The sequence below is a fragment of the Dendronephthya gigantea genome, unplaced genomic scaffold (genome assembly GCF_004324835.1).
Source record: "Dendronephthya gigantea isolate DGI-Jeju-01 unplaced genomic scaffold, DenGig_1.0 000043F, whole genome shotgun sequence".
NCBI classification, from domain to species: Eukaryota; Metazoa; Cnidaria; class Anthozoa; order Malacalcyonacea; family Nephtheidae; genus Dendronephthya; species Dendronephthya gigantea.
Genome location: NW_021163053.1, coordinates 1,274,984 through 1,287,260, shown reverse-complemented (window position 1 = coordinate 1,287,260; position 12,277 = coordinate 1,274,984). Strand labels below are relative to the sequence as shown.

Sequence of the window (12,277 nt, the reverse complement as noted above, 5' to 3'; positions counted from 1 at the left end):
ATTTTCGTATTTGTCAACTTCAAAGTTTATAAACTACGAGTCGTTCCTATTTCACCAACTGTTGTTTCTGTGCTGTGATGATCTTTAAATCTTTTATTATTGTTTTAATATTTGACTACATGATTTCATTTTATATTTTTAAAAAATTATAGTTTGCAAAATGACGGTTAAAATGCTGACGCTCTCAAGGATGCTCTCTTTTTGTCTTAGCTAATCAGCAAGTTGTAGACGACCGTTCTTTCTTCGTTCGAATTTCGCGCATGCGCACAACTACCATGACCATTGAACGTCCATGACATTTGGGCAACTTTGGATTCGCCTGTGTTCTGTCAGAATACTCGGGTGTAATTCCTAATCTCCGGGCGGAAAAACATAAGGAAATCAATCATACTTACATAAATATTCGCGATCCGTGACATCAGATTTTTCAACAAGGTTTCAGCCATTTTAAAAACATGAAAAACGCATTTCGACCAATCAAAATGTCCCTAAGCACCCCACGTGACTATAGTTTCCTATCCAGTGATTTTATTATCCATGCTTTCATATTGTTAGTTGGCTACATAGGTTACAAAATATCTTTTATTGGCTAATTTACTAACTTTCAAGCGTGTGTGACAGCCTAATAAATATTTTCGTAATAATTTGATCCATGTCCTGAATCGAGAAATATTTACTTTTAAATGTCGGTCTAATTTTCTGCTGATCGGTCTTTTTAAAGTTCCGTCTAGTTTTCCGGCGATTTATCAAAATATTTTCCCCGCCTATGTGGGTTGTTGATTCAGTCAGGGTCACAGATTGAATCCAAGTTGCAACGCAGAGGCTAGAGTATGGTGGCCGAGAGCTGCCATTTCGAAATAATGTTTGAAAAGCGTTTTATTGTGGATTAGAAATATTTTATTTCAGATTGATTTTAAATTTAAAATATAATTCATATTTAATGCAACTTGAACTCTTTCAAATTAATTTGGGGACATTACGGAACAGTAAGGAACGAGTATATTTACATGGCCACGTGAATATGGTGGCCGAGAGCTGTCACATCGAAATAATGTTTCAAAAGCGTTTTATTGTGGATTAGAAATGTTTTATTTCAGATCAATTTAGAATTTTAAATCTATTTTCAGTGCAATTTAAACGCTTTCAAATTAATTTGGGGGTATTACGGAACGGTTAGGAACAAGTATATTTGGCCACGTGAATATGGTGGCTGAGAGCTGCCATTTTGAAATAATGTTTGAAAAGCGTCTTATTGTGGATAGTCAAATTAATTGCACTAAAAATGAATTTAAAATTTAAAATTAATCTGAAATAAAATATTTCTAACCCACAATAAAACGCTTTTCAACAATTATTTCTACGTGGCAGCTCTCGGCCACCATAGTCTTCTTAAAAGCCTGAAAATGAAGAAAGTCAGTGGGAAAAAATTTTTCAAAATTTCTCGCTTTTAAAAAACTCATGTTTACTTACCTTAATTTTTTTTCACGAAAATTTGACAGGGTGATTTTCTCGAGACTGAAAAAATTCACATTTTTTCACTTTTTTTAAATTCTCGGAGATTTTTTTAACGAAGAAGTATTTTGTCTTGGGCTACTGTGTCTGTCTTGGGCTACTGCATGTGTCTGTCTTGGACTACTGTGTCTGTCTTGGGTTACTGTGTCTGGCTCGACACAGTAGACCAAGACAAAATTCAAATTTTCAGGTACTTTTGAACGCGATAATTTTTTTTAGCTTTTCAGTTTATTTCAAATTTTTTGTCAATTTGAGGCCGAGAGATTGTAAACCTTCCAAAACACACCGAAATTTTTCAGGCTAATTTTGTTGCATTGCATTACATTCATCACTGAAAACAACGCAATTTAAGAGAGGAAAAATTTTTTGAAATTGGACGTTTGTACACGCTGTATATTGTTTGAAAAGACGTGTTTCAGGATAAAAACTAAATGTATACGACTATGCCATGGAGGTAATGTTACGAAGTGTCCGTCGACACTTTTACGGAACTGATTCTTACCCTGGTATTGCCAGGACTGATAGGATCAGTGCTGTCTTTTTGTCTCTGTCGGCAAAATATGATAAAGCTACTCACAGTAAGTCTGAAATCAGTCTACTCACAATCAGTTTGATATTGTTATGATTTCACTAGTTTTAGAGTGTTCTAGAGATTTTGAATCACAGCATCCGGCGACATCATCATCGGCATCTGATGCAAAATTATTGATCAAGTGGTTTAAGTAGGATTGCCGACATAAGAAACTTGAACTTGGAGGGACAAAACAATAAACTGTTTGTATCAATGCAGATGTATTTTATAGCGCCACAAGTTGACTTTTTGGGTTTATATCTGCATGTTAAAAGTCGTGTTTGTGATCATCATGCGATGATTGCGGTCATCATGGATTATGGTGCATTACGGTATATTGACCACACACTGAAACGCAACACAACTATAGAGACAGTGAAATATTGCTGACAAGTGGTTCTGAGATACTCAGTCTTGAATTGCTACTTGTATTCATGAAAAAATCAACTGATTTCACAAAATTAAGTATAGCCAGGCGGCAAATGCAAGAAGAACATTACCGCAGTCCGCAGTACGACACAATACTGGACATGCAGTACAATCTAAGTACAATGAAGTACAATGCAAAATGTTACTTTCAGTCACCCACTGCAGGAAAGATTGTATTTGCTACAATGACATATTAAAACATGCATAAGGGGAACATAAACTACCGCTAGCATGCTACAATAACAACCTGTTGTGGGTTTGTGTCCGAGAGACACGTGTCTCAGCCACATGCGAATATTAATGAAGAGGGTTATTCGAAAGTATTTTTCATTTTTTACATGTAGTTTTGACCCTAAACCATGGCCGTTTATTATTTAAATATCCTTTTACAAAAAAGGTTAAATCAACTAGACATTTTCCAGTCTTTAGTATGAATATTTTTGGTCATTAGTCGCAGCTCGTTATATTACGCATGTTAGTGAAACAGATTAGCATATGCAAAAGTGTTTGTGAATCGCCTGATCTGGCTGTTTCAAACACACACTTGTTATTATTATCCATAGAAATTGATAAGACGGACAGCTGCGTCAAGGTAGCAGGTGGTATACACATGTAAGACAAAACAGGGGTCAGTTAGGTATACATTCTGTCGCAAATCTACAGCTACAACACGGTTTTTATGATATTTTATAACCCTATAAATGTATATCGATTTTAATATCAACACACACTCACAGTCACATTGTAAGTGAACACAAGGTCAATGTCATTACAAATGTTGCCACGGAAGTTACCGTGAGTCGGGCGAATATTATAATAACACTTATAACAGGTTGACTTGAATGCAAAATGCGTGATCGGCGAGTCGTCTCATGTAATTCCCAACAAGTACTTGTCGTAAAAGTGCGGTTAGTATAATCTTACGACACCCGGTAGTCATTGCACAATTTGCCGCCTTCTTCTGATAAGATGGCCATATAGCAGCCCTCTATTTTGCAGTTAGAGTGTTGCCTTATTTATATATATATGTATACAATAGGAAACATTTTGAAGGCGTCAATCTCAATGTAAATTGAGCTAGCTTACACATACACACTCATTTTCATTCTGTTACAATTTTTACGTTTCACCTGTACAAGTGAGCTGCAGTGCAAGTGCAACAGTTGAAAACTCGACACTTCAATAAATTACGAAATTTTTAACGAAATCTTATTAAATTCCGATCGAGTTTGCTAGAAAAGCAATACAGTGGGAAAAGATCAACTAATGTTTGCTATCAAAATGTAGACCAACTGTGATAACTTGGGTTAGGAAAATTTTATTGAAGCGCTAATGTCTGTGAGAATTGATGCGTTAAGAGCCCCTCGTCACGGCGCGCGTGTAACTTAATTAACTCTTCTGTGATTGGTTGAGAGAACAGTATAATGTACACTGACAAAGAGGCCACATGTCCTTTTGTGTCGTGCTCAATAATTTAAAATGCATTTGAAAACGCGGTCATTTTATATGCTGATTGCTCAACGCGGTAGTTGAGGACAAAGCACTGTACAGTAAACAAAGCACGCGGTGACACACGACAGTTGACTAGAAACGGCGCCAAAACTGCACTGCCGTAACTTTGTTTCGTAGGAAGACTCACGTAACGCTTGCTCTCGAAAATTTGCGGTATTTTGCAGCTGCAACAATTTGCTGACAAATTATATACATAGCTTTGAAACAAATTATATAGCATTGACGGAAGAAGTTAGGATGGGTGATGAAATGTTGACGTTGTTTTACGATAAAGAGATCTTGAGCTACACGAAAGCTGCAGAAGGAAAGAATATCTCAGAATACGAAAAAGAAGCAGAGTTTCGACTATTTCGAGATTATTTCGGCCTCATCCATTTGATTCAGAGCTGCGAGGCTGGAGCTGCTGCTACTCAGCAGCGTGGATACGGAGAAATGTTAGGATATTCGACAGAAAGGAATAGATTGGATAGCGTTGATTCTGATATATGGAGCGATACATCAAGCGGAGGTCGTGATTTTGATACATCATTGGACGGTGTGCAACAAAGTTCAACTGTACCTCAAACCAGCCCTTCACTAGCACCAGGGTTCTCCCCATCGAGAAATATAATCTTACGAGACGGGGCTGATACAGCATTGCGAGGGCGTCCTGTATTGGCAGAAGTTAGCAAAATTGCCGTGGGAAGACGTAATCAAAATGTTTGTGTGTTTTGTCGTAACAACGGTGAAAGCAAGAAGGTTTACTCGAGTCATGTCCTGAAGGATCCGCAAGGCAACACCGTGTGCCCAATTCTACGAGCCTATACCTGTCCACTGTGCAAGGCAAGCGGTGATGAATCGCACACCATCAAATATTGCCCTAAAAACAAGAATAACCGTTTGGACAAATAAGCAGAGGAACTTATATCTTGTGCGAACTACAATGAATATTGTGCAACTTAGACAATATATTCTGAACGCCATTGAAATGTATATAGAGTAAGTTATTTGCGATAGTGTCATGATTGCTAGCACGACTCAGTATGTTTATAGTGTGATTTGATCCTAGCAACAAGAATCGCGCGACCGTAACCGTTAAATTTCAAGTAGTATAATTTCATGTTGAAAGTTATTATTAATGGCTTTCGCTATTAGGAAAATTACTAGCCGTTATGACCTTAGCAACCGACACGAAACCTTTAGTAAGGATGTGAGGTTAAGATTTTTTCTATCTTGCACGGTGTGTTAGGTTAAATATAAAGCAAGCAAGCAAGCGTAGCATTTCGACTTTTACGCGTTTCAAGACTTGGCGAGGATAATATTTTCATTCAAAGCTAAATTTCCAATTCTGCACTGTTATATAGCCGTGCATATAACCAGATATATCTATTTAATTCAAAATTTTTAATTTCCGTAAAAAAATCAGATAAGGACCCAAGTTTTTAATGCGAATAAATTGCATGGGTTCACTAGTCTATATATATATACGCGGGACTCAAAATGTAGCAGTTTTTATTAATATTTAGGGTGTCTAAGTATACAATAATTTGACCAGTTTATAGGAAGTAATCCAAAGATGTTATATATCATCCTTTTGTATCAAAAATTTTATATATAGCCTATGTAATTGCATGCGATGAATTCAGAGTGTGAAACTGATGCGAATTAAATCATTTTTATTTTCTAGAATGACGTAGTTAAAAAACAGATCAAAAATCTAATTTTTGCAATAATCGCGTTGCATGACTCCATGCATGCATATATACGTGAGATATATATATAATATAGTCGTATATTACAGTTGTGTTGCTGTGGATAATATTGACAATATAAACAGCGTTTAAATTCTTGATCTAAAATTTCAATTTGTGTATATATGATTGTAGAAACATAGAATTAATGAATTCGAGGTTGTGGTGCCTAGATAATGTTTACAGCCTATAAGTATAGGCCTCATATTATTATATTAAAATTTTATGATGAATCATTCAGATATTGTGTACTTGTATTGTGTCTATATTTAGAGTTGCATGCACAAACCATAAGTGTATACAACCGAGAAAGACTTCAAGGTTTACTATGCGTCTTTTCTTGTGACACAACTCAGGAAATAAACTTCTCTACAGTTTTCCGTGTCTCTTTATCCTATTTTCCTGTGCGGCGCGTAATGATACCGTCCACAAACCACGGGAAACGAATACATGCGGTTCCTTTGTGAAAACCCGTTAGCTTTGAAACAGGCCGCTTTTTATGCAGGAACATTTCAAAGCATAGACTTTGAATGAACTTTATTTATAATAATTCACTGAAGACATTTCGTTAAGTAAGACTGAGAAAAGTCTTGTGTACAGGATGGTCAAAGCCGGAGCATTCCTAACAAGATTTTTAATCCCGGGAAAGATATGAGAAAGATACAGGGATTTCGGCAAGTTTACATAGGAATTAAGCACGAAGATAAAGATTAAAAGTTTGAATAGGGTGTTTAAACATTAGGGGAGTCATTAATAAAAGAAAAAAGAATAGAGCGAGACATTCTGCCAACACTAGATTAATGAAGTACACACAGATACTAAAGACAAGATTAAAGTGAAAATATGAGGCTACATTTTTTAATCACTGCACACTCTCCAGCAGTCTCGTGAATACATACAAAATTGTATAAGCATGCCATTTTGAAACGTCCATCAAAATCCCCTCGTGTAAACATACAGTTAACAAGATTTACGGTCAGCTGAAATACACTTCGTTAGTTGAAGAAAAGATGAGAAAAGTGATGTCACGCACTATTACTCCTTTACATGCATCCAATTCATGTAATGTGTATAATTAACGAGTATATATATAATTTATATTTTCTCTTCATTGAAATAAACAGATACAATTTATATAAAATACATCAATGTGATTTTAATTTCATTAAAGAAATACTATATAAACACGTTACTAATGCACATGTACTATAAGTCTATATATATTGCTCGCTGATTTATGATCATACGAATTTCGCCTTTTCTATTCATGCACATGTTTTAGGGAGGAGGTTAATAATGAGGTGTGCAAGCCGATATAGATATATATCTCGATCCTTTCCAGAAAAGTAAGCTATATAAACTTGGTATTAGGCCAATGATTCGTACGTGTCGCCCCATGTAGAACCCTCCTTTTCAATATTGCGGATCCTGTGCGAAAGTTTTGGCGACACACACGCATGCACGTTTTATGTTGTAAAGGCCATAATAATAGCCAACTATAACTATATATTATCACTGAAACTATACATATTATCACTGAATTAATTCGCATGCACGAGCGAAGTGTACAAGTACACTTGAAAATTGAAATTGCACTACAGTAAAATTAAGTTGCTCTATACAAAGAAACAACTGCAATTTAAATTTTAAAATTGACGCACACTGCATGCATGCATGTAGTCAATTAGCATTGAAAACGTTTTTGCATCCGTACATTCTTATAGCCGCGGTTTATGCCGGGACATGGTATCGCTTGCCTGCAGTTTTTTTTGCGTGGATTTTGAGTTCGAGTCTGAATTCATATATAGGTTATAGGTTCGGCTTCTGTAAACACGCCCTTAGTGCCAGTGTTGATGCACAATATCAGAAAAACACGCAATAATATATAGCCGATGATGGAAAAAGAGATGACTAATCTATGGCTAGTTTTCTTCAAACCCCGCGTTGGATTATGTTTTGTGAAACAAGCTTTCAGCCAAAGTTTACTCAAATCATAGACAAGAACTATACCATACGATAGAACTATACTTTACAACCATGAGCTCTTAGAGCGGTATCGTCGGTGTGTTTCAACAATTTTCTTTAAATCTTTAACAATCCATGTTGGAATCATATAAAGGTTACCATGACGATATATGCATGTAACGCCGACCACTTGACGGTGCAATATTGCCAAATTAGCCGATAATTGCCAGGATATATGAAATCAAGATGGGTTGACCACAAAACTTTTGTCTTTCGAATGCAGCTACTTCAAAAAATATGTAGACTACAACACTACGGGTACTTTTGAACTAAAGTATAGATGGCTACTGACCACAGCTGCTGTTATATTGTACTGCTTTTGTATCAGGATCATATATATATATATATTGCGCCAAAAATCGAGCCAAAAATAGTCTTTCAGTTCAAGTGTTGAATTCGTGCAAATTGACTATAGTATTGACTATTGAGCATTTTAGCAAACCGTATCTTAATATCACTCTCAGTATTCTATATCCGGTAGCGAATATAGCGATTCAAACTAATGCATGGCTGTTGAGTGTTGTAGCTCGCTGCAGTGGCGAGCGAACTGTATTACTTCACACCACTTTACAACTCTGCAATTTATACGATAATATATAGAGACTATATAGTTGGAGGAAGCCTTGGCCGTAAGCTACCTGGGAGAATTAATATTATTCGACTGAGAGTTAGTAGTCAAAGTTCTGTTCATTAATTTGACTGTTTTTAGTGGATAGGAAGTTATTGGTATCATATATGTCATAAATGAGCGCAGCGCTTGCCAATTCCCATATCTGTGTCGGTAGCGCACGCGCTCGCCGTGCTGGCCCGTGCACGCATTAGCGTCGAATTACCCCGAGATATACGAGAGGCGAGAAGTTATGAAATTATCCCTTCATCGGCATGTGGCTGGTAAATGTTTTGTGTCATGAGGTGTACGTATCGATACAATCAGTCACAGATACAAGTGGTACTCAAGAACGCGTCAACAATATGGAATTTTGTAATGAAAATCAACCCTCCCGCTGGGGATGATGGGTTGCCAGGTGACGATTGCCGAAAAAGGAATAAGGTTATATTATATTATTACTTAATAATACGCAGAATATATTGCAGACTTGTTCTAAAATATTGGGAAATGACCTACAAAAATCGTGTATAGGGAGCTTGAAATTGCAACATTATCAGAAACCATACAATTTTCTTAAAGTGGACATATTTCCGTTATTAAATACTTCACGATTCGCATGTGCGGTTTTTGAGAAAACGGCTTCATTAATATGTAACTTACAAGGTCATGAGAGGCTTTCAATATGCATAGCTAGATTTTACCGATACTATTCATTCAAGAAATTTTAGACTCATGGCCATGCAATCAAAATTTTTATCAGAATCAATCAAATCATAATTTAAAAGAGGCGTTATTTCTTAACGCAGTATCGCCAGTTAATGAGATCATTTAAGAAACCATGAGCGAGTAAGGGTAAAGAGAAACCTCCTTTTCAAAGTCGGACATTCAAGAAGGCAGCAACTTTATATACATAGTAATATCCTGGTCAGTTCCTGGTGCGCGAAACTCTCTCCGCAATAGCATTCCATTATGTGAAAGAAAACACAAGTAAAGCCGTTGCAGCGGACTTTCCAGTAAACTGAGTTTATTCGGATAAGACCGCATGCTGGACATTTTCGCCCCTGAAACACTTTTGATTCAGCATTCTTATAGGTTTTGCCACTGACATTTTGTTACGTTTAGCTGTACTAAAGTCTAAACACTTGTAGTAAACCAAATTTAAACTGGGAGGGAAAGGAACTAAGTTAAAATCCAGCAATAAAGTGAATTCCCACGCATGGAAATGCATGTAAGCCGAAGTTGTCTCTTGCCGAAGTTGTCTATCGACGAATAAGGGCAGCCAGTTTCCATTTTCATCGAATCGCAGCGACACGTAGCGTTACTATAGCGTTGTATCATTCTTTCCTGAGCATTCGGATAGAACTAATGACTTTTAAACAGAGGAATACCCTACGATCCGGTTGAAGTGGAAAACAGGCCTTATATTTGTTTGATAATGTCGTCAGACAAGCGTTTTCTACGAATATAACACACGCCCATCTCTGCATGTCGAACTGTGAAATCAGATCACGGAGTTCAGAGCAGCCGCGATGACGCGATCTCGTTTGACCCTTTCTAGTTACTTTTCTAGGTCAAATCATATAAAACTGGAATTCACTTGCCTATGAACGAAGGATTAACGCGTCGCAGATAAAAAGCATGATCGAATTTGACATCGCGAGGCTGGGCTCAGTCAAAGTACGTTGACACAAAACGATTTGTCGGCGGAAATCATAAGTAGATTTAATGATATTTGGAATAACTAAATGACTAATGTCAGCAAGGCAATATACCAACCACAAATATCATTGTAACGTTTTGCAAATTGCACCCGAGAATTCAGGATTTTGTAGCACATTTCTTTGCACTGGCTTTTAGAACCATATATATATGTGCTCTGTGCATGGAGAAATCCCAAAGTAACCTCCCCCTGGAAGTTATGGGTGATGCAATCTTTAAACGCTGACCGTTATTTTTAATCCCTGCAGGATTAGTAAAGTTGCTATATATAGCAACAGCTACGCACTAGGCAATCCTAAAAGGAATTAAAAAAAGAAAATTCATTTAATGAATCACTATACACTGGTTTAATCACGGTTAGGGGCAAATGCAATTTCAAAATATTTACTTTGTAGTAGGTTTAGTTACTACGTCAACTACAAGTTTACAACACTCAACAGTATACAAACATTTGAAATGAAAAGAAATGTTGTCAACAAGTTTTCCCAAACAGTGTTAAAAGTTGTGGAGTTAAATCTTCAAACTAAATCACAACAACAATTGGAATCCCATGCAGTATAAGGATGATAAAGTGATAAACATTTCCGCTGGAAAATAGCGAAAAAGAAAAAATAATTATATTGCCTACACTACGTACGTTTCTCAGATCTTCAAAGTTGAGTGTTTTCAGCTAGTATAGCGGTTGTTTCTTTGCTGCATTAACAGCCTTTTACGTCGAACACCAGAATAGTCCAGTCATCCAGGCAGAATAAGGGCCATATACATAAATTATATTGATATAGAAGACAACGCATCGAAAAGCAAGACAAAGACTTTGAATGGGTTCGAGAAGAAAATCCTTATTTGCTTTGGAGAATCCAGTACTAGATCACGGGATATCTGTAGTATGTCATGCTGATCATCCTAGAAATGAGCACTTTGGAAATACAAAACTGATGAACATACAGGAAGATGAGATACTTGAGGATTCCTTGTTTAATGACGATATAGTTAGACACCTTATAAGAGAAGTCTTTGAATACCGTTTGAATGGGATAGAATATCGTAAGAAGGAAAGTGATGAACTGTGTAAACACATTATCACAGACATTCAAAAGAAGATCGCAGTTCTTGATTATAGATGTTACAAGATAATATGTACATGTGTTTTAAGCGCCACAGATAAACCGCCCATTTGGTTGGAGAGTCGTTCAACTTGGAATAGCGAGTTGACAAGTGCAGATAAAGATCGGTTTGTTGAACTCATCTTTAAGAACAAGGAGTTTTACGCTATCGCAACTGTATTTGGGGTATATAATAACAAAGACTTCAGAAGACGAACGCAGAGAGCATCATTGTTTTGTAAAAACTATTGAACGTGATTGTGTGAGACAATTTTGAGTAAGGGTAATGAAGAAGTCACATTCCTATATAACATACAGAGAATACACGGCTCATATTTTATATATAGTCTTAATATTTATCTCCCTTTGGCAACTTGAACATGTAAATAGATATCCTGTAAATATAATACAATTCCGAGCACGGATGAAATTGGTACAGGTATATATTGGAAATTTAGCCGTGCAGAGTGTAGTGACTAGTGTAACAGGGCTTATATCTACATGTATCCTGAAAAACTATATTATGTAAAGTATATATATTTCAAAACTAGTTCTCTAGTTTTACTATGGAGAAAGCAGGAATATTTTCTTAAAAATAAAAAATATTCATTTATTGTATATATACTACGCGTTTTTCCACGTTTGTACACAACACTAGGGATCGAAGAGGATAGAAGAGGATAAAAAATTCTGTAAAATTTGTTACCAAAGAACCGCAGTGCAATATCCCACCAAGAATATTTATTTAGGACAGTTTAAAGGGGATTGTCAGAAACAGGTAGGGGGGACGTGAACAACATGAAGAGGGGTGAGGGTGGTATGTGATAGAAAGTTGAAAGCAGGTTCACAGACGATAGTCCAAAAACTTTTGAAAGGCATACCATGCAAGAATAAGAAAAAAGTATTATTTATCGAGCAAAAAATATAATTTCAAAGTTGACCAAGATTTTGCCGGTCGCATTTGAGTAAACTACAAAAAAAATCGTGAATGTCTTTTATTATAATAAAGGTATAAGTTTTTCATAATATAATTATAGGTAGATATAGGGAAGGTATACTTAACTTA

General features: G+C 36.2%; 1 protein-coding gene across 1 annotated transcript; it reads left to right on the top strand.

Moving 5' to 3' along the window:
• Window positions 1–3,799: 3,799 nt before the first annotated feature.
• Window positions 3,800–5,855, top strand: LOC114527246. The gene has a single exon (XM_028548899.1). It carries the CDS (start codon window positions 4,262–4,264, stop codon window positions 4,913–4,915), a length of 654 nt encoding a protein of 217 aa, XP_028404700.1. The 5' UTR covers window positions 3,800–4,261; the 3' UTR covers window positions 4,916–5,855.
• The last annotated feature ends 6,422 nt before the right edge of the window (window positions 5,856–12,277 follow it).